A 25,620-nucleotide genomic window follows, 5' to 3' on the forward strand; every position below is an offset into this window, starting at 1 on the left:
CGCACTCGCGCGCAGGCGTGAAGCCCGCCACGCCCCTCAGCTGCGCGTCCCGGGGGGGGGCGGCCGCGCCGTGCGTCTGCGTGAGTCGGCTCCCAGGCTGCCCGCCAATCAGGGCCTGGCTGGGCGGAGCCGGCCACCGGCTCGTGACGCGCGCTCGCTGCCGGAAGTGGCGGTCTGTGCGGTGCCTGAGCTTCGCGGCAGCATGGCGGGGGCGCAGGCTGAAGGGTTCGCCGCAGCTTGCGGAGCGCTGTCGGGGAAGCGAGCTCTCGATCCTGATTACGAGCGGCAGCGGCAGGAGGTAACCTCGAGGTGGCGGGGCGCATCTCTCCGAGGACCCGGCGTGCGCGTGGTGGGGCCGAGGAACCCGGGTTGCCTGTCACTCGTGCCGGCTGCATCGTGTGGCGTGCGGGTCGCTGTGAGCCCCAGGGAGCGTGTCCTGTTGGGAGTGTCTCTGTTGAAGCCCTCTGTAGAGCAGATACGGCGCCGAGGATCGTTGGCACCAGGGCAATTCTGTGACTTGAACCGTGTTAGGGAGGCAATGAAACATAAAAGGCATGCTACCACAGCCTCTGAACCTTCCCATTTGTACTTCCTGTACTTACGAGGATTTGAGCTTGCACCCTAAGCACTCACTCCATTTATACATTGTGCTACTATGACACTATGTTATGTATATTGTGAAACGGGACATGCGAATATGGAAATCTGGTCTTTTAAAATTTTTTATTTATTTGAGCGAGAGAGAAAGAGGCGCTGGGGGGGGGGAGGCATCCAGCCTCAGCAAACCAACTCCAGACGCATGTGCCACTTTGTGGATTGGCTTACATGGGTCCTGGGGAATCAAACCTGGGTCCTTAGGCTTTGTAGGCAAGCGCCTTAACTGCTAAGCCATCTCTCCAGCCCTCGAATATGGAAATCCGATTGGAACCCAGGGCCTCTAGTTTTGGTTGTGATTCACTGTATGGGACTTCTTCAAACCTGTGTGGTAGAGCTACAGCCATGCCTTTCCCAATCCGCTGCTCCTTAGCTGGGTCCTCCAAGCTGTCACTTTGTTAGGTGAAATGTACCTAAGCTCTCCATATGCAGTTCTGGGTACCAGCCCCTCCAGAGTTCATTTGTACCTAGTCATTTCCATTTCTACCAGTTTTATTTGCTATTGTAATGGTGAATTTTGGAGATAATCCATAAAAGTAAGTATATGAGGGAGTTACTTTTATGGAAACTGAGGTGAGTGCTGACTTAAGACTATTAGAAAAGCAGTGAAATCTAGAATTCTGTACTCAAATGCTTTCTGAGTTTTCAAGTTCTTGTTCTATTTTTGGAAGCCAGTCACTGGGACCTATAATGTACACGTTTGTCATGTTGTGTTAGATGTAAAATGGCTCTACTCAGAGAAACCTGTTTTTGTTCCAGGAAGAAAGCAGATGGGTTTAGAATCATACAGGTACAGGTTGAGTCATTTCCACTACTCTTTAACTTTCCAGTTGGTCCATCAATGGTGGGTCCCATTTTACCTTAGACAGTAGAGGCTTTCAGGAATTCAGTCCTCCTTGCGTCCTAGCTCTGTCCTTACACATTGACCTCTTAGCTCTGGAATCCCTGGGTGTGGTGTGGATGTTGTGATACAGTGAGTGGTAACTGAGCTTTAAAAAGAGTGTATGTCCTTGAAAACTCCCCCCATTACAAGAAGTAGGGATTGAAATGCTGTTCTGAGGGCAGGTGCTGTCAGCAGAGACAGAAGATGAGGTAGGCCCAGGTTGTGTGGATGATTTTGTTGGGAGGGGAGGGTTGTGACTGAAGGTTTGCTGCTCCCTGTGCAGTGGGTGTGTGGGGCAGCAGTTATCAACACTGTGCTTCTTTACAGCCCTCTCTTCTCTGCGACTCTGCTCCGAGCCACAGTGATGGCATCGATTCCGTCCTCTCTGACAGCGAGGAGAGTGTGTTTTCAGGCCTGGAAGATTCTGGCAGTGACAGTAGTGAGGACTACAGTGAAGGAGAAGATGGAACCAGTTGTGACAAGGGTAGTGTTGTGATGGAGGAGACCTCTGGGGAACAGGTAAAGGTGAGTATGCGAAGAACACCAAATGGGCTGTCCAAAAAGAGTGGCCAGGGAGAGGAAGCACCTGCTGAACTGTGACTGCTCGGGCTCTGCACCTCGTAGCCCTCTCCATGATGCCCTCAGGAACCCCAGTCCTTGCTTCTTTGCTGTACCTGAGAGTATATTTGGGCTCCAGAACACTAGATTACAACCTCGATTATTTATGCCATTCCTGAGAACTGTGAAAGTCCATATGCCTGTGCCTTTTCCACAATTCTCAGGTCACCTCTCCCTGGGAAACTGGCCGACTCCTCGCCTAGCTATATGACGGGTTTCCTAGTGGAAAGGCCCAGTGGGCATGTGGAATTGGCAGAATATGATTATAGCAAAAGCAGGAGCTGCTGGAGTGCAGGCCACCTGTCTGTGGGCCTCAGAGCCACAGAGGCCACAAGTTGCTATAGTGGTGGTGAAGAGTACACCATCCTCTTTATTTTGAGAAATGTCGAAAAAGAGCTCAGTTCAATAAATGGTTTACCTTTCAGTGGCCATGGTTAGTAAGTCTACTGCCAGAAGAGAAACCAAGAAGCCAGGGGTAGCTTGTGTTGGGCATGGTGTGTTGAGAACATTGCCTACTAACCATGTTGACCATGGCTTGTAAGGTTGTGGGCAGTTGTTCCCTTCTTTTTTTTTTTTTTAACTTTTTTTTTTGTTGTTATTTTTATTTGTTTATCTGAGAGCAACAGACAAAGAGAGAAAGAGACAGATAGAATGGGCACACCAGGGCCTTCAGCCACTGCAAACGAACTCCAGATGCATGCGCCCCTTTGTGCATCTGGCTAACGTGGGTCCTGGGGAATCGAGCATCGAACCGGGGTCCTTAGGCTTCAGAGGCAAGTGCTTAACCACTAAGCCATCTCTCCAGCCCCCCTTCTTTTTTATAAGTGAGAGAAAACTTGCGTGCCAGGGCCTCCAGCCACTGCAGTCAAAATCCAGGTACTTGCATCATCTTGTGTGCTGTGTCACATTGTGTGTCCAGTTTACATGGGACCTGGAGAGTTGAACCTGAGTCCTTAGGCTTTGCAGGCAAGCACCTTAACTGCTAAGCCATCTCTCCAGTCCCCCTTCTTTTTAAGTTTGTGTTTGTTAATGTTTTTGTAGATAGTCTCACTCTCTAGCCCAGGCTAGCCTTAAACTCGTGGCCATCCTCCAGCCTCAGCCACCTGAGCTAGTAATGACAGGTGTAAGTCACCAGATTCATTCCGTGGTTGGCTTCAGCAGGCTTCACTTTCACTTACAGAGACTTGCCATAGGGCCATAGAAGCAGACATGGCAAGAAATCCCAGGATTCTGGGTTTCCACTAGAGCTGAGACATCTGGCAGAGACAAGACAGAATCTCTGAGTCACTGTTGGCATAGATTGCATATCTACCAGAGCAGGAGAACATGAATTCTAGAAGCTGCTCAATGGAAGCAGTTCTAGGGGTAAGGACTCATGCCCACTAGGAATCGTCTGGGGCAGATGGTGTGACATGTAACAACTTTTCCCCAACAATATGCTGCCTCCAGGAGGTTCCAGTTCCCAAACTGCCACCAGCTGGGGACCTAGCATTCATTACACATAAGAGTATGGGGGACACATGAATCAAATCGCCCCCATTCTGTCCCTGACCCCATAAACTGATAAACATCCATGATGTAAAATTCAATGCATTCAGTCCAACTTTAAGTCTCCATAGTTTCTATCAATCCCAATGGTGTTCAAGCATCCCCATAGTCCAAGGTCTTTTGATTGAGCCATAATACCAAAACAATTCATAAGGGCACAGAATGAACATTCACACTGCGAAAGATGGCATTGGGCATAGCGAAGAAATACTCAACTAATACAAGATTTAAAGCAAACAGGGCAAACATCAAACTCTAGCTCCAAGTCTAACAACTCTAACCAGTGACAAGTCTCCGAGGCAGATAATTCTAACCAGTGTTAAGTCTCTGGAGTTCCAATTCTGCCTCTTCATTGGGGCTGTTCAATCCCAGAAAACTTCATCTGGTGCTGGTAGCCCTCTTTGGCAGCCATCCCCTAGTCCTAGCATCTCCATTGGGTCTCCAACTGCAACCAATGGTTTGTCTTCGTGGCTCCCCTGGGCCTCCACACAGGTAATAAGCCTGCTGCACATTGCCTATGGCCATTTCCAAAAAGAAAGCCGCATTTCAAATCCAACGATCCTCTCTTTCTTGCATTTGGTATACTCTGTAGTACCAGGTGGGCTACCAACTTTCATTAACCCAGTGGGAGAATAAAGCAGACTTTGAAGAGCAGAAAAACTCCTTTAGCATTCAGGCCTGCTGTATACCATCCAGCTGTGTTTGGATAAACGTGAAATGAACACCAGGCAATATATGATTTAATGGAGGGTCAGAGGGATGCACTCTAAAACTGACTGTACCTATAGCTTCTATTGAGATTCAGTCAAAGCCATGGGGAGTCAGAGCATAAGAGAGATCTGAGTTCAGGTCAGGTCAGATCAGATCAGATCTTGAGTTGCTTGTTTATTATACTTATCAGGAAGTCTTTGGAGAAGCTGCAAATTTCTTGTCTTCAAGAAGTTGCACCCAAGACCCATAGTCTTTTGTCAGTTAGCTTGATCTCCATATATTCCCTTTTCTTTTTCTTTTAAAAGCAGAGATGGGATCATGATGTCCTTCTATGTTAAATCATTTTGGCACAGGAATTGTTTGTTTAGGTTTATTTCATCAAGAAATCTCTGGAAAAGCTGTGAGTTGTTCAAGAGGCTCCACCTAAGGGGTATAGTTTTCCATGTCCTCAGGCTTTCCTTCTACAAAGATAACCCTTTTTCCAATTAAGTTGATGTCCACATTTTTCTTTCTTTTTTTTTTCTTTTAAGTGTCCTGATTAACCAAACATATGGTTGCTGGAGAGTAACTATTTTTTAGGTTGATCCCTCCAACTGTACAAAAAACAAAGTATAGATAATTAATCCAATGGCCACTGAAGTGGAAGGCCAAATATTTGAAAACCAGGAAGATGGATTAATCCAAGACAAATTATTGGTGAAATCCTGGTGTCAAGATATCATTTTAATATTGTTTTGTTAGACAAGCATTGTTTGATTAATTTGGTTATGGAATCAATTAGTATTTATAGTAATATAATTAAGTAGGGACCCTTGAATGCATTTATTTATTTTGTTTGTTTGTTTGTTTTTTGAGGTAGGGTCTCACTCTGGCCCAGGTTCACCTGGAACTTACTATGTAGTCTCAGGGTGGCCCCAACCTCACGACGATCCTCCTACCTCTGCCTCCTGAGTGCTGGGATTAAAGGCATGTGCCACCATGCCCAGCTGAATATATTTATTAATATTTTTTTTTTTTTTTTTGGTTTTTCAAGGTAGGGTCTCACCCTAGCCCAGGCTGACCTGGAATTCACTGTGGAGTCTCATGGTGGCCTTGAACTCACAGCGATTCTCCTACCTCTGCCTCCCAAGTGCTGGGATTAAAGGTGTGCGCCACCACACCCGGCTATATTTATTAATCTTGTCCTATAATAATTAGATTGATATTAAAGCTATGAGGTCACACATATGGACTTATGTCTCCAATCACAATTTAAAGTGACCTGGAGCCAAATGGCTTGAATTTGGTACCCAACATATGTTATAGTTGATTTTATTAGTTTTACTCAGGTTAGCAGTTCTTTTGTCTTGTTTTACAGTAATGATACTCATTGCATTACACACTTTCATATACAAGTGTGTTATTAGAGTAGATTAGGTGACTTTTATCACTGTCCTGACAGAAGCAGGACTGTAGCGATTATGAGCATACCAAAAGCCATTTAGGTCTATTGAAGCATTATACTACTTTATTATTATAGTAAGAGCCCTGGATTTTTTTTTAAATTTTTATTAACATTTTCCATGATTATAAAATATATCCCATGGTAATTCCCTCCCTCCCCACTCCCACACTTTCCCATTTGAAATTCCATTCTCCATCATATTACCTCCCCATCACAATCATTGTAATTACATATATACAATATCAACCTATTAAGCTTTTTGTCAGCTGGTCTACATGGAAGAGGTTATCAGCTCAGTTCCAGCAGGATTTCTCAGTGATCTTGCAGACCAAGTATGTGCAGTCTTCAGCAATAGGGTCATACTCTCTCACCCTGGTGAGAAACCAAGGGCCTCAGTAATGGCCTGTAATGTTTTGGGGGCATCAGAAACCTCCCTGGCCAAAAACTCGTTGGAAGGTATCCCATCCCTGGCACTGAAAATTTTCTAGTAACAATCTATGGCTCCTGTATATTCCATTGTCAAAAAAGGAGGTTTCCATTTGATTTATTTATATCCTCTTAGATTTTGATTAGCCTCCCTCCATCTTTCCTTTACTCAATCTCTTTCCCTGACTTCACTTAGGCCTCTTTTTCACTTACATATAAACAATACCATCTTATTAAGTCCCCCTCTCCCTTCCTTTTATATCTCCTTTCTAGCTTACTAGCCTCTGCTACTGAGTATTCTTGCTACTCACACAGAAGTCCAATCATATGAAAGAGAACATGCAACGTTTGGCTTTCTGGGCCTGGGTTACCTCAGTATAATCCTTTCCAGATCCATCCATTTTCCTGCAAATTTAATAATTTCATTGTTCTTTACCGTTGAGTAGAACTCCATTGTATAAATGTACCATATCTTCATCATCCATTCATCAGTTAAGGGGCATCTAGGCTGGTTCCATTTCCTAGCTATGGTGAATAGCATGGTAATAAACATGATTGAGCAAGTATTCTAAGGTACTGAAATGAGTCCTTAGGATATATGCCTAGGAGTGCTATACCTGGGTCATATGGTAGATCTATATTTAGCTGTCTCAGGAACCTTCACACTGATTTCCACAATGGCTGGACCAGATTGTGTTCTCACCAACAGTGTGGAAGAGTTTCTCTTTTTCCACATCCTCACCAGCACTTATGGTCATTTGTTTTCATGATGGTAGCCATTCTGACAGGAGTGAGATGGAATCTTTTTTTTTTTAAATATTTTTATTTATTTATTTGAGAGCGACAGACAGAGAGAGAAAGAGGCAGAGAGAGAGAGAGAATGGGCACACCAGGGCCTCTAGCCACTGCAAATGAACTCCAGATGCGTGCGCCCCCTTGTGCATCTGGCTAACGTGGGACCTGGGGAATTAAGCCTCGAACCGGGGTCCTTAGGCTTTACAGGCAAGTGCTTAACCGCTAAGCCATCTCTCCAGCCCTCTTTTTTTTTTTTAATTTAATTTTTATTAACATTTTCCATGATTATAAAATATATCCCATGGTAATTCCCTCCCTCCCCACCCCCACACTTTCCCATTTGAAATTCCATTCTCCATCATATTACCTCCCCATTACAATCATTGTAATTACATATATACAATATCAACCTATTAAGTATCCTCCCCTCTTCCTTTCTCTACACTTTATGTCTCCTTTTTAACTTACTGGCCTCTGCTACTAAGTATTTTCATTCTCATGCAGAAGCCCAATCAGTGAGATGGAATCTTAACGTAGTTTTAATCTGCATTTCCCTGATGACTAGGGATGTAGAACATTTTTTTAGATGCTTATATGCCATTCGTATTTCTTCCTTTGAGAATGCTCTATTTAGCTCCAAAGCCCTTTTTTTAAAATTGTTTTAAATTTATTTATTTTTATTAGCATTTTCCATGATTATTAAAAAAATCCCATGGTAATTTCCTCTCTCCCCACCCCCCACACTTTCCCCTTTGAAATTCCATTCTCCATCATATTACCTCACCATCACAATCATTGTACTTACATATATACAATATCAACCTATTAAGTACCCTCCTCCCTTCCTTTCTCTTCCCTTTATATCTCCTTTTTAACTTACTGGCCTCTGCTACTAAGTATTTTCCTTCTTACGCAGAAGCCCAATCATCTGTAGCTAGGATCCACATATGAGAGAGAACATGTGGCACTTGGCTTTCTGGGCCTGGGTTACCTCACTTAGTATAATCCCTTCCAGGTCCATCCATTTTTCTGCAAATTTCATAACTTCATTTTTCTTTACTGCTGAGTATAACTCCATTGTATAAATGTGCCACATCTTCATTATCCACTCATCAGTTGAGGGACATCTAGGCTGGTTCCATTTCCCAGCTATTATAAATTGAGCAGCAATAAACATGGTTGAACACGTATTTCTAAGGAGATGAGATGAGTCCTTTGGATATATGCCTAGGAGTGCTATAGCTGGGTCATATGGTAGATCAATCTTTAGCTGTTTTAGGAACCTCCACACTGATTTCCACAATGGCTGGAGCAGATTGCATTCCCACCAGCAGTGTAGAAGGGTTCCTGTTTTTCCACATCCCCGCCAACATTTATGATCATTTGTATTCCTGATGGTGGCCAATCTGACAGGGGTGAGATGGTATCTCAATGTAGTTTTAATGTGCATTTCCCTTATGGCTAGTGACGTGGAACATTTTTTTAGATGCTTATATGCCATTCGTATTTCTTCCTTTGAGAATGCTCTATTTAACTCCATAGCCCATTTTTTGATTGGCTTGTTTGATTCCTTATTATTTAACTTTTTGAGTTCTTTGTATATCCTAGATATTAATCCTCTTATCAGATATATAGCTGGCGAAGATTTTTTCCCATTCTGTAGGTGGCCTCTTTGCTTTTTTCACTGTGTCCTTTGCAGAGCAAAATCTTTGTAATTTCATGAGGTCCCAGTGGTTAATCTGTGGCTTTATTGCCTGAGCAATTGGGGTTATATTCAGAAAGTCTTTGCCAAGACCAATATGTTGAAGGGTTTCTCTTACCTTTTCTTCTAGCAATTTCAGAGTTTCAGGTCTGATGTTAAGGTCTTTAATCCATTTGGACTTAATTCTTGTGCATGGCGAGAGAGAAGAATCTATTTTCATCCTTCTACAGATACATATCCAGTTTTCCCAGCACCATTTGCTGAAGAGGCTGTCTTTTCTCCAATAAGTATTTTTGGCATTTTTATTGAATATAAGGTGGCTATAGCTACCTGGACTTACATCTGGTTTCTCTATTCTGTTCCATTGATGTACATGTCTGCTTTTGTGCCAGTAACATGCTGTTTTTGTAACCATGGCTCTGTAGTATAGGTTAAAATGAGGTATTGTAGTACCACCAGCCATATTTTTGTTGCTCAATATTATTTCAGATATTTGAGATTTTTTTGTGCTTCCAAATTAATTTTTGGATTTTTTTTTCTATTTGCATGAAGAATGCCATTGGATTTTTTTTTTATTTTTATTTTTATTTTTATTTTTATATTTTTTGGTTTTCTAAGGTAGGGTCTCACTCTAGCTCAGGCTGACCTAGAATTCACTATGTATTCTCAGGGTGGCCTCGAACTCTTGACGATCCTCCTACCTCTGTCTCACGAGTGCTGGGATTAAAGGCTGCCATTGGAATTTTGATGGGAATTGCATTAAATGTATAGATTGCTTTTGGTAACATTGCCATTTTCACAAGATTGATTCTTTTGATCCAAAAACAAGGAATGTCTTTCCATTTCCTAGTGTCTTCTGTAATTTCTGGCTTGAGTGTTTTAGAGTTTGCATTGTAGAGATCCTTCCCTTCCTTGGTTAGGTTTATTCCAAGGTACTTTTTTTTATGCAGTTGTGAATGGAAGTGCTTTTCTCTGATTGTATCCTCTGTGTTTGTTGTTAGCATATAGGATGGCTACTGATTTCTGTGTGTTTATTTTGTATTGGTAGAGTCTTTAGGGTCCTTTATGTATAGAATCATGTCATCTGGAAATAATGATAACTTTATCTCTTCCTTTCTAATTTGTATCCCTTTTATGTATGTCTCTTGCCTTATTGCTATGGTTAAGACTTCCAGTACTATGTTAAATGAAAGTGGGGACAGTGGACATTAATGTCTTCTTCCTCATTTTAGTGGAAAAGCTTCAAGCTTTTCTCCATCTAGTATTATCTTGGCTATAGGTTTGTCATAAATAGCCTTTTACTATGTTGACATATGTTCCTTCTATTCCCAGTCTTTGTAGGACTTTTATCATGAAGGGATCTTGGGTTTTATCAGATGCTTTTCCTGCATCTAATGAGATGATTATGTGAGTTTTCAGTCCATTTATATAATGTATTACATTTATAGATTTGCGTATATTGAACCATCCCTGTATCTCTGGGATAAAGCCTACTTGGTTAGGGTGAATGATCTTTCTGATATGTTCTTGTATTCTGTTTGCCAGTATTTTGTTGAGAATTTTGCATCTATGTTCATGGAGATTGGTCTGTAACTTTCTTTTTTTGTTCTATTTTTGCCTGTTTTTTTTTTTTTATCAGAGTGATGCTGGCTTTGTGGAAGGAGTTTGTTAGTATTTCTTCTTACTCTATTTTATGGAAAAGTTTAAGAAGCATTGTTGTTTGTTCTTCCATTAAGGTCTGTTAAAATTCACAGTGAATCCATCTGGTCCTGGACTTTTTTTCATTGGGAGATTTTTGATAATTGCTTGCATCTCCATACTTGTTATAGGTCTGTTTTAAGTGGTTAATTTCATCCTTATTTAATTTAGGTAGGTCATATAAATCAAGGAAATCATCCATTTCTTTCAGATTTTCCATACTTGGTGGAGTAGATGCTTTTATAGTATGTCCCTATGATTTTTTAAATTTCTCTGGTATCTGTTATAATGTTGCCTCTTTCATTTCTAATTTTATTAATTTGTGTCTCTCTTTCTTTTGGTCAGATTTGCTAAGGGTTTATCAATCCTTTTTTTTTTTTTTTCAGCTTTTTATCATTTATTTATTTTTGGTTTTTTGATGTAGGGTTTCACTCTAGCACAGGCTGACCTGGAATTCACTATGTAGTCTCAGGGTGGCCTTGAACTCACAGCAATCCTCCTACCTCTGCCTCCCAAGTGCTGGGATTAAAGGCATACGCCACCACTCCTGGCTGAGTGCGAACTTTTGTGAGGCAGGGTTTTACTGTAGCCCAGGCTGGCCTGGAACTCACTCTGTAGCCCCCAGGCTGGCTTCTATCATCCTACCTCAGCCTCCTGAATGCTGGGATTAAAGGCATGTGCCCCCTCACCATAATGATACCCAGCTTTTTTTTTTCCCCCAAAGAGTTCTTAGTTTTATTTCCCTTTCTCATTTTCTTTTTTTCTCAATCTTTATTTTATTTTCCCAATTTGGGGGAAGTTTTCTTCTATGATTTTGTTGAAAACTCCTACTATGCCTTTGGAGTGAAATTCTTCTCCTTCTCCTATACCCTGAGTTATTATGTTTGATCTTTTCATAGTGTCCCAAATATCTTGAAATACCCATTCTATTTTCCTATTAGTTTGTCTTTCTTTTTATTGGACTGTATTAGATCTGCCACCTGGTCTTCTAGTTTAGTTATTCTGTCCTCTCCTTCATCCACTGTACTGGTGAGATTTTCTACAGTTCTTTATTTCATTGCTAATGTTTCTGACTGGGTTTTCTTTATTATTTCTATTTCCTTATTTATGTCTTGTATTGACCTCCTTATTTCATTAAATTGGTTTCCTGTGTCTTCTTTCATTTCTTTGATTTCCTCTTTGATTTCTTTAGCCATGTTTATAATCATTCTTTTGAAATCTTTCTCAGGCATATCCTCTAAATCAGTCTCATTGGAGGTCGTTTCTGATGCTTTAATACTTTTTGGTGGATTTATTTTGTCTTGATATTTTGCGTTTTTCTGTATCTTTTAGATTAATTGCATCTTAGATTAATTTAATGCTTGGATTTTCTAATTATCTGCAATATTATTAGCTATATTAATCAATCTGATGTTATATATCTTCAGGGTAGGAGGTTAAGTTGCTAGGTGTGGCTATGAAGGCTCTCAGAGTATCTACAAAAATGACCCTAGATGTTGGGTTTGCCTGCTATGAAAGTATTCAAGTAGGCTGAGTGGGGCAAACTATAGGCAGATTCCAAAATTTTAACTAAACAATGTACATATTCAATGAAAAACAGCACAGAGCATTTATACAAGAGCAGGTATTATGGCAACCCCATCCTGTAACAAAGTCACAGTCCCTTAGGATGTGTGTTAACACATATCTTTAATCCTGTCACCTAGGAGGCTAAGATTTCTGTCTGTTGTGGGTTCCAAGTCAGCTTATGACCAAGTGAGTCCCTTCCCTAATGAATAACCAAAAAGGAAACAAAGGCATTATAAATCAGGAAACAACAAATAACAAACTTCAGTTATAGCTTATTGAAGAATGGCAGATCCGACCATCCATGAGATTTAACATATAACTTATCCTGACATGGAAGGTACAATTAGTACTTCTGATTCATATATACCAGGCTTATTTGGCAGGTACTGACCTGATGTAATCCCAGTTACCTTTTGGTATTGCTTTGATCTCAGTTATGCTGAGCTCCCACCTGGGTCCTTCATTGCTGTGCTGTGGACTCAGGTAGGCTGACTGGATTGCTGCTCTAGTCACCTGTGCCTGGTGCTGTGCAAGTGAGCTCCCTTTTCCAGGTCTCTGGTGCTTATTGGTGCCTGTGCTGGTGGTGGTAGAGGGGAGGCTGTGGTTGGTCGCTGTTCTCCCGCTGATCCACGTGATCCTCTTCACTAGCCTCCCCTCTGTTCTTCCTTGTTGTCATCCCTTCACGCTACTTGAGTTTGCAAGCAGGCCGGTGAGAGTGGAGAATCCCCTCACCTGGCTTTTCTGTGGCTCAGGCCAAGCCTGGCAGCTGTGGCCACGCAGACCTGGTGCCTCCGCTGCTGGAGCTGCTTCTGTGGGCTCTAGACACTCTGGATTGCTCCTACTTTTCTGCTGTAATTGTAATTTCTTTTTTTGTTTTAAGTTTTAAATTTTTATTAACATTTTCCATGATTATAAAAAAATATCCCATGGTAATCCCTCCCTCCCCCCCCAACACTTTCCCCTTTGAAATTCCATTCTCCATCATATTACCTCCCCATCTCGATCATTGTACTTACATATATGTGATATCAACCTATTAAGTACCTTCCTCCCTTCCTTTCTCTTCCCTTTATATCTCCTTTTTAACTTACTGGCCTCTGCTACTAAGTATTTTCCTTCTCACACAGAAGCCCCGTCATCTGTAGCTAGGATCCACATATGAGAGAGCATATGAGAGAGAACATGTGGCGCTTGGCTTTCTGGGTGATAATTTCTTTCTTTCTTTCTTTTTTTTTTTTTTTTTTTGGGCTTTTTCTCCCCTAGGCTGCTTTGGCATGGTTCGTACACCACCATCTTAACTGGAAGTCACATAAATGTACTTTATTAAGAAACAAGTAGCTGGGCATAGTGGAGCACACCTTTAATCCCAGCACTTGGGAGGCAGAGGTAGGAGGATCACCATGAGTTCAAGGCCACCCTGAGACTACATATTGAATTACAGGTCTGCCTGTACTAGAATGAAACCCTATCCTACCTTGAAAAACTGAAGAAAAGGGGACGAAAGAAACAGATGGTAAAGCAGAGACAATGAGATTGGTTTTCTTGTGTGTAATATGAAAAAGACCAATATGGGGCTTGAGAGACAGCTTAGTGGTTTAGGCACTTGCCTGAGAAGCCTAAGGACTGAGGTTTGGTTCCCCAGGACCCCTGTAAGCCAGTGCACAAGGTGGTGCTTGTGTCTGGAGTTCATTTGCAATGGCTGGAAGCACTGGTGTGCCCATTCTCTCTTTCTCTCTTTCTCCCAAATAAGTAAATAAATATTAAAGAAAGAAAAGACCAGTATGTATGGGGAATACTAAGATAAGTTGGTAGCAGCAGAAAATAAACATTCTTTGCTTTTGTGAATTTACTTTTCACATTGAATAATTATAAAAAGGCAGAGCCACGTCACCAAATAGAAGTTTGTGGTGGTCCTTTTCCTAAAAAGGATTGGGGGCTGTATAGGCCTCTTTCTCCCCACATAGTAGAATCATTGTTATATACTGTTAACCCATTGATAGAAATGTAGACAGAGAGGGAATGGTTTTGTTTATCATGAAACCAATCTTTAGGGCCCCCATCAATAATAGACTAATTTCCCAATCTGGTACATGTTCTGTAGGACTGTAACATGTTTCCTGTAGGACTTTTGATATTTAGGATGAAGGTATGTATAAACAGAGCACCAGGGAATGGAAACTGAAACAAAGTTTCTTTGTCATTTGTACTACCTACAACCAAAAATTTAGCTTGCTGGTTTTTAAGTGAGGCCAAGCCTGGCTTGGGTGTCAGGCAGAAATTAGGACCCATACATATAGGCAAGCGAGTAGATCAATAATTAATTTCTGAGGATGAAATATGGGTAAAATTAAATTGGCTGTTAATTTCAGGAGGCTGTATGCCTCTTAGCAAAGAAATGATGCTGTTGAGAATATGGAAAGGCAGATCCATCCACATAATGGGTTCCCATGGAGGGAGGTCAGCAATGAAATCGGGAACTATGCATTCCCTTTAACCCCAGGTAGATATGTTATCACACGTGAGATGACTGCCATCATGTCCACAAGCATAGTAATGGGACTTTTAGGTTCATCTGACATAGAACTATCTCAGTCTGTTGGGGAAATTTCTTCAGGCTCCATCAGGTCACAATAGGGCTTTCCTGGTCTACAGCAGGAATGGAGGGCTGGCCAGAATTGATTTGGGTTGCTCCAAATTTGAGCAGCCATGAGACCATCTTTTTGAACATTAAAAATATTAAAACTAATAATCATACCATGTAGTTTATCATGGGTGACTCTGGCCTTAGCCGTTAATCCCCCTTCTTTTTGTTGAAAGAGCATGGTTCTGAGTGCAGAACTGACAGATTGTTTTCTCTTCTCATGAGTCCATCTCATACTCTGTCTCCACCCTGGGCCCACAATGCCAGATCCACTGTGCCATTGTCAAGAATCCAAAGATTAGTTTCAACTACTGTCTGCAACAGCTTTAAAAGCTGCTCCTCTGAGACTTGGGCCTCCGAGGATTTCAACAAGTGCTAAAGCAACTTTATATATCCTTTCTGATCTATAGATAATGACTGCCCCATTTTCCTGTGATCTACACTTCCTGAGGATGGGTGGAAACCCATTCCGCTGTGGCTCTCCCCTGTGTTTTATTAATTTAATTTATTATTATTATTATTATTTTATTTTTTGGTTTTTTGAGGTAGTATCTCACTCTAGCCCAGGCTGACCTGGAATTTACTCTATATTCTCAGGGTGGCCTCGAACTCACAGCGATCCTCTTACCTCTGCCTCCCCAGTGCTGGGATTAAAAACATGCCCTACCATACCTGGCTTAATTAATTTTTTTTGAACTTTATTTTTATTAATTACTTTTCTATTCAGCAAATACAGTCAGTTTTAATTAATTTTTTTATTTCTGTGTTTCCTTGGGTATTCATGCCTTCTGAAGTCATAAAGTCACTGTATTCACGCCTTCTGAAGTCATAAAGTCACTGTTTTGGAGGCCATTTGTACACGCTCCAGTGTGTTTGGATGAATGTGAAGTGAACACACACTAGACAGACTATTATTTAATGGAGGGGCAGGGTGAGGCACTCTTTTCTTTTTAATTTTTATTAACATTTTCCATGATTATAAAATATATCCCGTGGTAATTCCCTCCCTCCCTACCCCCACACTTTCCCATTTGAAATTCCATTCTCCATCATATTAGTGAGGCACTCTTGTACTCCCCAAACTGACTGTACTCACAGCTTTTATTCAGTGTCAGGCAGTCAAAGCTATGGGGAATCATAACTATTGTTATATTGTCATAAGTCATGAGACAGATTATGAGTTGATGGGCTTCTAAATGTCAGTATAACTCACAAGTTGGTGATTATATGTTAATTCGTTTTTGGCTTAGAAGTTGTTTGTTTAGGTTTATTTCATCAGGAAATCTTTGGGAAAGTGTGAGTTCCTGTTTTCAAGTAGCCCCTCCACCCAAGGTGTATAGTTTTCCATGTCCTCAGGCTTAGCTTGTGTAAAGATCATCCTTTCCCTAAGGAAGGTGATCTTTACACAGACCCCTTCAAAAGAGTCTGCATCCTCCCTGCTGTCCCAATGCAGATCGGCTGGCCCAATCTCAATAGTTGTAACCTTTTTTAGCTGAACAGGCAGCACTTTCGGTCCAAAGATTTCATTTCTTTCTGTGCTGTATCGTCACAGTCAGCTTCACATTGCTAGGATGAACTTCCCAACCATATTAAGTTTGTGAGAGAGAATATGGGTGCACACATGCCACAGCACATGTATGGAGGTCAGAGGGTGGGTCCTTGCCTTTCCGTCTCATTTGAAGCAGAGTTTTTCTGCCTGGATCTTAACTCTGCTGTTGTTCTTTGTTGCTATAGCTTCCAGGAAATTGTCCTGTGACTCTCATCTCAGTCAGCTGCCGGGATTGTAGAAAGCCTGCTACTACTTAAAATTTCTTTTATTTTTTGTTTTTCAAGGTAAGGTCTCACTGTAGCCTAAGCTGGCCTAGATTTCACTATATAGTCTGTCTGGCCTCATACTCCCAGATATCCTCTCACTTCTGCCTCCTGAATGCTAGGATTAAAGGCATGTGCCACCACACCTGGCTCAAATATTTTTATTTATTTTCAAGGAGAGAGTATGTCAGCATGCCGTGGCCTCTTGCTGCTGTGCATACTCCAGATGAAAATGCCATTTTGTGTATCTGGCTTTACGTGGGTACTGTAAATTGAAACTGGCCAGCTCAGGCCATCAGGCTTTGCAACCAAGTGTCTTTTAAGTGCTGAACCATATTTCCAGCCCTCCCTCTCTTATAAGGTTCTCCCTTAAACTTGCCTTGTATATGATCCCAGAAGCACCTCAATTTCTTCCCTTGGTCAAGTCCATTATGCATTTGCCTAGCAGTAAGTATCCTCATGTGAATAGTTATGTGTCCTCAGAAAATCTAGGCTCAACTGTTGGCATTTTGGTCTGAGTTGTTATGAGATGTCTTTTGCTATTTGTGTCAGTTTTCTGTCACTTGTAACCTTAATGTCATTAGTTATTATTTATTTTTATTTTTTTGGCTTTTCAAGGTAGTGTCTTACTCTAGCTCAGGCTGATCTGGAATTCACTATGTAGTCTCAGGGTGGCCTTGAACTCATGGTGATCCTCCTACCTCTGCCTCCTGAGTGCTGGGATTAAATGCATGTGCCACCATGCCCAGCATTATTAACAAGTTTTCACTGGCCCAGTATGTTAATGGGAGTCTGGCATCTAGAGATGTGCCCTCCGGGTTACCACTCCAAGCCCTTCATCTGGCTGTTGGCATGTTAGCTCAGGTGAAGAGGGGCATGAATTTTGGGGGCACTTTGTGGAAGAGAGTAAGAAATGGAACACGGGCCTGCAAAAGCAGAGCAGGTTTGGGTATCCCCTTTCTTCCCTCACTGGATGAGTTGGAGTGTCTTAGGGTACAGTGGGCTCCCTGGAGCTGTAGGTAGCTACTATCCTTTAAGGATGGATTTTATTGTGTAGTTTTGTATAGGTTATGAATGGCTTTTTCCTATCAAATCCACAGTGAAAATTACTTATACTCCTCATCCTAATGGTGCTTCCTTCTCACAATGTCAAGCTTGCTGCTATATCACTATGGAGGCTTGGCTCTTAGTAGTGGCCACATTCTTTACCTTCCCATCTCACTCCTGTCTAGACCTCTCCCTGCCAGTCCCTTGACAACCCTGGCTCTTATTTGTGTCTTTCACTATGTTGATGCCCTTGTTCTCATCCGTTAGATCAGTCTTTGTGCCGCCAAGCCCCTCATATGCTGGCTACTCCAGTGGTTTGGCTACAAATTCATGGAGGAAGGACTCTCCCTAACCCCACTTACCTCCTGCAGTATTAGAAACCCAGTTTTCATCTCTTTACTCTGCGTGCTATATTCAAGAATGTAGGAAAAGGTAGTTGGTGCATGCCCGTGCCTATAATCCCAGCACTTGGGAGGTAGAGGCAATAGGATCAGGAGTTCAAGGCCAGTCTAGGGTACATGAAACCCTTTACCGCCCCCCCAGAAAAAAAAGTGTAAGAAAAATAACAATCACAGTGTATATAAAGCACCTTTCCCCAATAAGTGCTCACTGTCTGTGGAGCTTAGTATCAGCTCCAGCAAGAAGGTCCTGCCAGTGTCTCAGGGTGGGTCCAAGCAGTGGTAGGTAGGGTTCGCAGGAGGTAACACAAAGGTTATTTGAGTCCTGGACTTACTTGAAGTTTCTGAGCAGGCTTGAGGGCCAGGTGGTGATGCTGTCTGGTGGACTGTGGTTTTGCTGGCTTAAATGTGAATGGCCCCATAGCTTCAGGTCCTTTTGATTAAGCTTCCTACGTAGTCTCCAGCAAGTGGAGCCCTGCTAGAGGAGGTGTGTCACATAGGTAAAGGTCTTGAGTCTAACCCCAAGGCATCTTCTTAGCCAGCTTGAGCCCTGGTTGTTCTCTTTCTCTCTGCTGTGCATATGTGCTGAAATGAGCCAGCTTCTGCCATGATGAAGCTTCCTATGGGATCTATAAGCCTGAAATGAACTCTTTTCTCCCATAAACTGTTTCTGGTCAGGTGTTGTTGGTACTAACATGAGAAGGTAACTGCAACAGAAAAGTGGTACCAGGAGTTTTTGGTCTTTGGGATTCTTTTTTTTTTTTTTCCAAGGTAGGGTTTGATTCTAGTCCAGTCTGACCTAGAATTCACTCTGTAGTCTCAGGGTGGCCTTGCAGTGATCCTCCTACCTCTGCCTGCTGAGTGCTGAGATTAAAGGGGTGTGTCATCACACCCAGCTTCTTTGAGAACTTTTTGGGAGAGGAATATGGAAGGAGTTAGTACTTAGGACTAGAGAAGCCTTGCAGTGTTGTAAGGAGAGCTTGATGGGCTATTCTGGTGAGAGTTTGAAAATACAAAATGCAGAGAGAATCGTGGACTGTGAAGGCTTGGCTTGTTAAGTTTCAAAGGGGAAGGAATGAACTTTGTTATAACTGGGATACTGGTGGAAAGGCTAACTGCGTTGAGAATGCGCTGAGAATTCGCGCAAACTTGAGTTTAAAAGTAATGGACTAGGGGCTGGAGAGGTGGTTCAGCAGCCCTTGCTTGCAAAGCGTATGGGTCAGGTGTGCTATCCTAGCACCCACTTTAAGCCAGATGTAAAAGTGGCAAGAGGCTCTGGTGTATCCATGTTCATTGATTCTCTAGCTTTTTTTGTCTTTGCAAATAAATAAGATTTTAAAACATATATTTATTTCTATATTTGAGAGAAAGGCAGATAGAGAATGGGCATGCAGCCACTGCAAATGAACTCCAGATGCATGTGCCACCTTGTACATCTGGCTTATGTGAGTCCTGGGGAATTGAACCTGGATCCTTTGGCTTTGCAGGCAAGTGCCTTAATTGTTAAGCCATTTCTCCAGCCCTAAAAATATTTTTACTTATTTGCAAGTAGAGAGAAAAGAGAGACAGACAGATTGGGCATACCAGGGCCTCCAGCCACTGCAAATGAACTCCATATGCATGCGCCACTTTGTGCATCTGGCTTTGTATAGGGAATTGAACTTGGGTCATTAGGCTTTTCAGGCAAGTGCCTTAACCACTAAACCATCTCTCCAGCCCCTAAATAAAACTTTGTAATTTTTTTTTTTTTAATTAGAAAGCAAGATAGAGATTTGGCACAACAGGGCCTCCAGCCACTGCATTCAAACTCCAGATGCTAAGCCATCTCTGCAGGCCAGATTTTCTTTTTAAAATAATGGAACTGGTATGCTTGACAAAAGGTATAGAATAGATACATATCAATGATACCGTTTATCATTGGAAAAATATATAGGAAAAATGTAAGTTTGAAGTTACAGGCACATAGACTAGTTTTAGACTTAAGCTGCAATTGTTAAGGAAATTACCACCATTAAATGTGGGCCAACTGTTTTGCGTTGGAAAATAATAAGATACCCTGGAGGTGAAAGTCAACCCATTGAAGGCTCAAGCTAGTATGTATGATTTTTTTTTTTTTTTTGAATGGAGGGGGCTTGAAGGAAGACTAGTAAAGGAATATCCTATTTAACAAAGTCAAGCTTTATTCCCTTTGGATTTACAAATTTATCTAGGCTGCCCCTCTGGTACTAGTACTGGAAGCATGAAAAATGCAGGGAAGTGGGTCATGAAGTACACACAGTTCCAGGAGCCAGTGAGATGTGGCATTGTGAAACAGGGTTGAAATCCCTGTGTGGAGACCCACTGGGCTGTTGTATGAAGCTATAAGATGGTTCTTGAGACTCAAGGAGTTTAGAGATTCCAGGACTCTGGGATGGTTGTCAGGGAGAGCTGCCAATTTGGGATGGAATCTTCTACAGGCCTTGAGCATCCCAGCTGAAAGGGCAGAGGTGGAAACCCAGAGACTTTATCACAGGTTATAGAGGTTGGGCATGGAACCGCAGGTGTTCGTTGTTTGCCTGCTGGTTATTGATCTAGCATTGGTCCAGTCTCTCCTTGTTATATCTTCTTTTCGCAGTGGAAATGCTTACTTTGTGCCATTATGTATTTGAAGTATGTAACCTAAGATTTGATTTTTTAAAAATATAATTTATTTATTTTAAAGAGAGAAAGAGGTAGAGAGAGAATGGGCACACCAGGGCCTTCAGCCACTGCAAACAAACTCCAGATGCATGTGCCCCTTGTGCATCTGGCTGACGTAGGTTCTGGGGAATCGAACCAAGGTCCTTTGGCTTTGCAGACAAGTGCCTTTACCACTAAGCCATCTCTCCAGCTCCAGATTTGGTTTTTTTAACAGTCTTGAATCTTAAATGATACTTTGGGCTTCTGAACAGTGTTAAAGTTGGTAAAGACTATGGGAACTTCTGAAGTTGAACTAAGTGCATTTTACATTGTGAGATGATTATGAGTCTGTGGGCCCAGGGGCAGAATGTGGTGGCTTCACTCCACAGCCTCAGGTGTTATTGTTATTAACTTGTTTGTTTTTCAAGGTGGTTCTTATTCTAGCCCAGCTGGGATTAAAGGCATAAGCCATCATGACTGGCAACCTCAGATAGAGCCCTGTTAAAGGTGTGGCCTGGTCCAGCTTGAACCCTGGCTGCTCTCTTTCTCTCTTTGCCATGAATGTATAATAAAGTGAGCCAGTTTCTTCTGCCATGATAAAGCTTACCATGGAATCTGTAAGCCTGAAATAAACTTTTCTCCTACTAGCTGGCTTATGTTCCCGTGTTTTCCCCAGCAACAGTGTAGGATCTGTGGCATACTGGGGCTAGAATTCTCCCAGGTAGTGGAGGCTCCCTTAGGCTGGAGAGTCCCCCTTTCCTTGTCCCTGCCCATTATCCTTGGTTTCTCTCACAGATACTGGGGGAGCCAGCATTTGTTTTTCTACCTTCCCCAGAGCTGCTTATTATCAGCCATTGTGGAGGTCAGAGTTCAGGCAGGGCACAGTAGGGTTCAGTGACCATGTTCTGTGATATCTTGGGGGTGGGCAGGAGTGTGTATAACCCAGAGTCTGATATATTCTGCCCTAGGAAGATGACCACTCAGACCCTGTCCTGTGGATTAGGGCTTGGACAGAGATCCTGGGTGAGAACAAGCAGGACCTCTTCACCTGTGGTGGGACTCTGAGGGGGGCCATACCCTCTCCTGGGTGGAACCCTGTGCCCTGGGCTATGCAGTATTGGTAAAGGCTGCCTATTTGGTAGGAGAAACAGCCTCAACCTTTCCAGATTTGGACCAAGGAGACAGCTTTTACCTTAGGATGAGAGAAGCACAAAGATTTGCAGTCAAGTGTTTTTTGTTTGTTTTCTTCTCATTTTAGCCCAAGCTGACATGGCAGTCTCAGACTGGCCTTGAACTCACAGTGATCCTTCTAAAAAAGTGCTGTGATTAAAGTCATGCACCACCACACCCAGCTTGCTCTGGATGTTTTAACAATCTTCTTTTGTATTTTTTCAAGGTAGGTTTTCACTCTTTTTTTTTCAAGGTAGGGCTTTACTCTAGCCCAGGCTGACCTGGAATTCTCTGTGTAGTCTCAGGCTGGGCTCAAACTCACCATGATCCTCCTATCTCTGCCTCTTGAGTGCTGGGATTAAATGCATGCGCCACCATGCCCTGCTCAGGTTTTCACTCTTTTTTTTTTTAATTTTTTAATTTTTATTAACATTTTCCATGATTATAAAAAAAAATCCAATAGTAATTCCCTCCCTCCCCCCCCCAACACTTTCCCCTTTGAAATTCCATTGTTCATCATATTACCTCCCCATTTCAATCATTGTACTTACATTTATACAATATCAACCTATTAAGAACCCTCCTCCCTTCCTTTCTCTTCCCTTTATATCTCCTTTTTAACTTACTGGCCTCTGCTACTAAGTATTTTCCTTCTCAAGCAGAAGCCCAGTTATCTGTAGCTAGGATCCACATATGAGAGAGAACGTGGTGCTTGGCTTTCTGGGCCTGGGTTACCTCACTTAGTATAATCCTTTCCAGGTCTATTCATTTTTCTGCAAATTTCATAACTTCGTTTTTCTTGACTGCTGAGTAGAACTCCATTGTATAAATGTGCCACATGTTCATTATCCATTCATCAGTTGAGGGACACCTGGGCTGGTTCCATTTCCCAGCTATTATAAATTGAGCAGCAATAAACATGGTTGAGCACATACTTCTAAGGAAATGAGATGAGTCCTTAGGATATATGCCTAGGAGTGCTATAGCTGGGTCATATGGTAGATCAATCTTTAGCTGTTTTAGGAACCTCCACACTGATTTCCACAATGGCTGGACCAGATTGCATTCCCACCAGCAGTGTAGAAGGGTTCCTCTTTTTCCACATCCCCGCCAACATTTATGATCATTTGTTTTCATGATGGTGGCCAATCTGACAGGAGTGAGATGGAATCTCAATGTAGTTTTAATCTGCATTTCCCTGATGACTAGTGACGTAGAACATTTTTTTAGATGCTTATATGCCATTCGTATTTCTTCCTTTGAGAATGCTCTATTTAGCTCCATAGCCCATTTTTTGATTGGCTTGTTTGATTCCTTATTATTTAACTTTTTGAGTTCCTTGTATATCCTAGATATTAATCCTCTATCAGATATATAGCTGGCGAAGATTTTTTCCCATTCTGTAGGTTGCCTCTTTGCTTTTTTCACTGTGTCCTTTGCGGTGCAAAATCTTTGTAATTTCATGAGGTCCCAGTGATTAATCTGTGGTTTTATTGCCTGAGCAATTGGGGTTGTATTCAGAAAGTCTTTGCCAAGACCAATATGTTGAAGGCTTTCCCCTACTTTTTCCTCTAGCAGTTTCAGACTTTCAGGTCTGATGTTATTTGGACTTAATTCTTGTGCATGGTGAGAGAGAAGAATCTATTTCATCCTTCTATAGATACATATCCAGTTTTCCCAACTTTCCTGAAGAGGCTGTCTTTTCTCCAATGAGTATTTTTGGCATTTTTATCGAATATCAGGTGGCTATAGCTACCTGGACTTACATCTGGGTCCTCTATTCTGTTCCACTGATCTACGTCTGTTTTTGTGCCAGTACCATGCTGTTTTTGTTACTATGGCTTTGTAGTATAGGTTAAAATCAGGTAGGTGATACCATCAGCCTTATTTTTGTTGCTCAGTATTATTTTAGATATTTGTGGTTTTTTTGTGATTCCAAATGAATTTTTGGATTTTTTTTTCTATTTTCATGAAGAATGCCTTTGGAATTTTGATAGGGATTGCATTAAATGTGTAGATTGCTTTTGGTAAGATTGCCATTTTCACAATATTGATTCTTCCAATCCAGGAACAAGGGATGTTTCTCCACTTTCTACTGTCTTCTGCTATTTCTCGCTTGAGTGTTTTAAAGTTCTCATTGTTCTCATTTACTTCCTTGGTTAGGTTTATTCCAAGGTACTTTATTTTGTTTGATGCAATTGTGAATAGGAGTGATTCTCTGATTTAATCCTCTGTGTGTTGTTAGCATATATGAAGGCTACTGATTTATGTGTAATTATTTTGTATCCTGCTACATGGCTGTAGGTTTTTATCAGCTCTAACAGTTTGCTAGTAGAGTCTTTAGGGTCCTTTATGTATAGAATCATGTCATCTGCAAATAATGATAACTTGATCTCTTCCTTTCCAATTTGTATCCCTTTTATGTGTGTCTCTTGCCTTATTGCTATAGCTAAAACTTCTAAAACTATGTTAAATAAAAGTGGGGACAGTGGACACCCTTGTCTTGTTTGTGATTTTAGTGGAAAAGCTTCCAATTTTTCCCCATTTAGTAATATGTTGGCTGTAGGCTTGTCTTAAATAGCTTTTATTATATTGAGATATGTTAGATATGTTCCTTCTATTCCCAGTCTCTGTAGGACTTTTATCATGAAGGGATGTTGGATTTTGTCAAATGCTTTCTCTGCGTCTAATGAGATGATCATGTGATTTTTGTCCTTCTACCCGTTTATATGATGTATTACATTTATAGATTTGCGTATATTGAACCACCCCTGCATCTCTCGGATAAAGCCTACTTGGTCAGGGTGAATGATCTATCTGATATATTCTTGTATTCTGTTTGGCAATATTTTGTTGAGAATTTTTACAACTATGTTCATAAGGGAGATTGGTCTGTGATTTTCTTTTTTTGTTCTATCTTTGCCTGGTTTTGGTATCAGGGTGATGATGGCATCATAGAAGGAGTTTGGTAGAATTCCTTCTTTTTCTATTTCCTGGAAAAGCTTAAGAAGCAATGGTGTTAGCTCTTCCTTAAAGGTCTGGTAAAATTCAGCAGTGAATCCATCTGGGCCTGGGCTTTTTTTAGTTGGGAGATTATTGAGAACTGTTCAGATCTCCATGTTTGTTATAGGTCTATTTAAGTGATTAATCTCATTTTGATTTAATTTAGGTAGGTCATATAAATCAAGGAAATCATCTCTTTCAGATTTTCATGCTTTGTGGAGTATATGCTTTTATAGTATGTCCCTATGATTTTTTAATTTCCTCTGGAATCTGTTGTGATGTTACCTTTTTCATCTCTGATTTTATTAGTTTGTGTCTCTTCTCTCTTTCTTTTGGTCAGATTTGCTAAGGGTTTATGAATCTTGTTTATTATTTCAAAGAACCAACTCTTTGTTTCATTGATTCTTTGGATTGTTTTCTTTAGTTTCTGTTTCACTAATTTCTGCCCTAATCTTTATTATTTCTTCCCGTCTACTGATTTTGGGTTTGCCTTGTTCTTCTTTTTCCAAGGTGAAGCATTAGGTCATTTACTTGTGACCTTTCTAATTTCTTAATATAGGCACTTAAGGCTATAAATTTACCTCTTAGAACTGCCTTCATTGTGTCCCAGAGATTTTGATATGTTGTGTTCTCATTATCGTTTGACTCTATAAATTTTTTGATTTCCTTCTTGATTTCTTCATTGACCCCATCATTTAGTAGTGTATTGTGTAGTTTCTATGATTTTGTGTATGCTCTATAGCCTTTCTTGCTACTGATTTGTAGTTTAATTCCATTGTGGTCAGATAGAATGCAGGGAATTATTTCAATTTTCCTGAATTTGTTAAGATTTGCTTTGTGTCC

The 25,620-nt window shown here is 41.4% G+C and overlaps 1 protein-coding gene across 1 annotated transcript in view; it reads left to right on the forward strand.

Annotated features, from left to right (window-relative positions):
* The first annotated feature begins 168 nt into the window (after positions 1-168).
* Bop1 (BOP1 ribosomal biogenesis factor) overlaps positions 169-25,620 on the forward strand; it is a 45,101-nt gene continuing 19,649 nt past the window's right edge. Inside the window, exons 1-2 of the mRNA XM_012948243.2 lie at positions 169-298; positions 1,865-2,062. Coding sequence (XP_012803697.2) covers positions 203-298; positions 1,865-2,062 — 294 coding nt within the window. The 5' untranslated portion in view covers positions 169-202. The remainder of the gene's footprint in view (positions 299-1,864; positions 2,063-25,620) is intronic.

The sequence above is a fragment of the Jaculus jaculus genome, chromosome 2 (genome assembly GCF_020740685.1).
Source record: "Jaculus jaculus isolate mJacJac1 chromosome 2, mJacJac1.mat.Y.cur, whole genome shotgun sequence".
NCBI lineage: Eukaryota > Metazoa > Chordata > Mammalia > Rodentia > Dipodidae > Jaculus > Jaculus jaculus.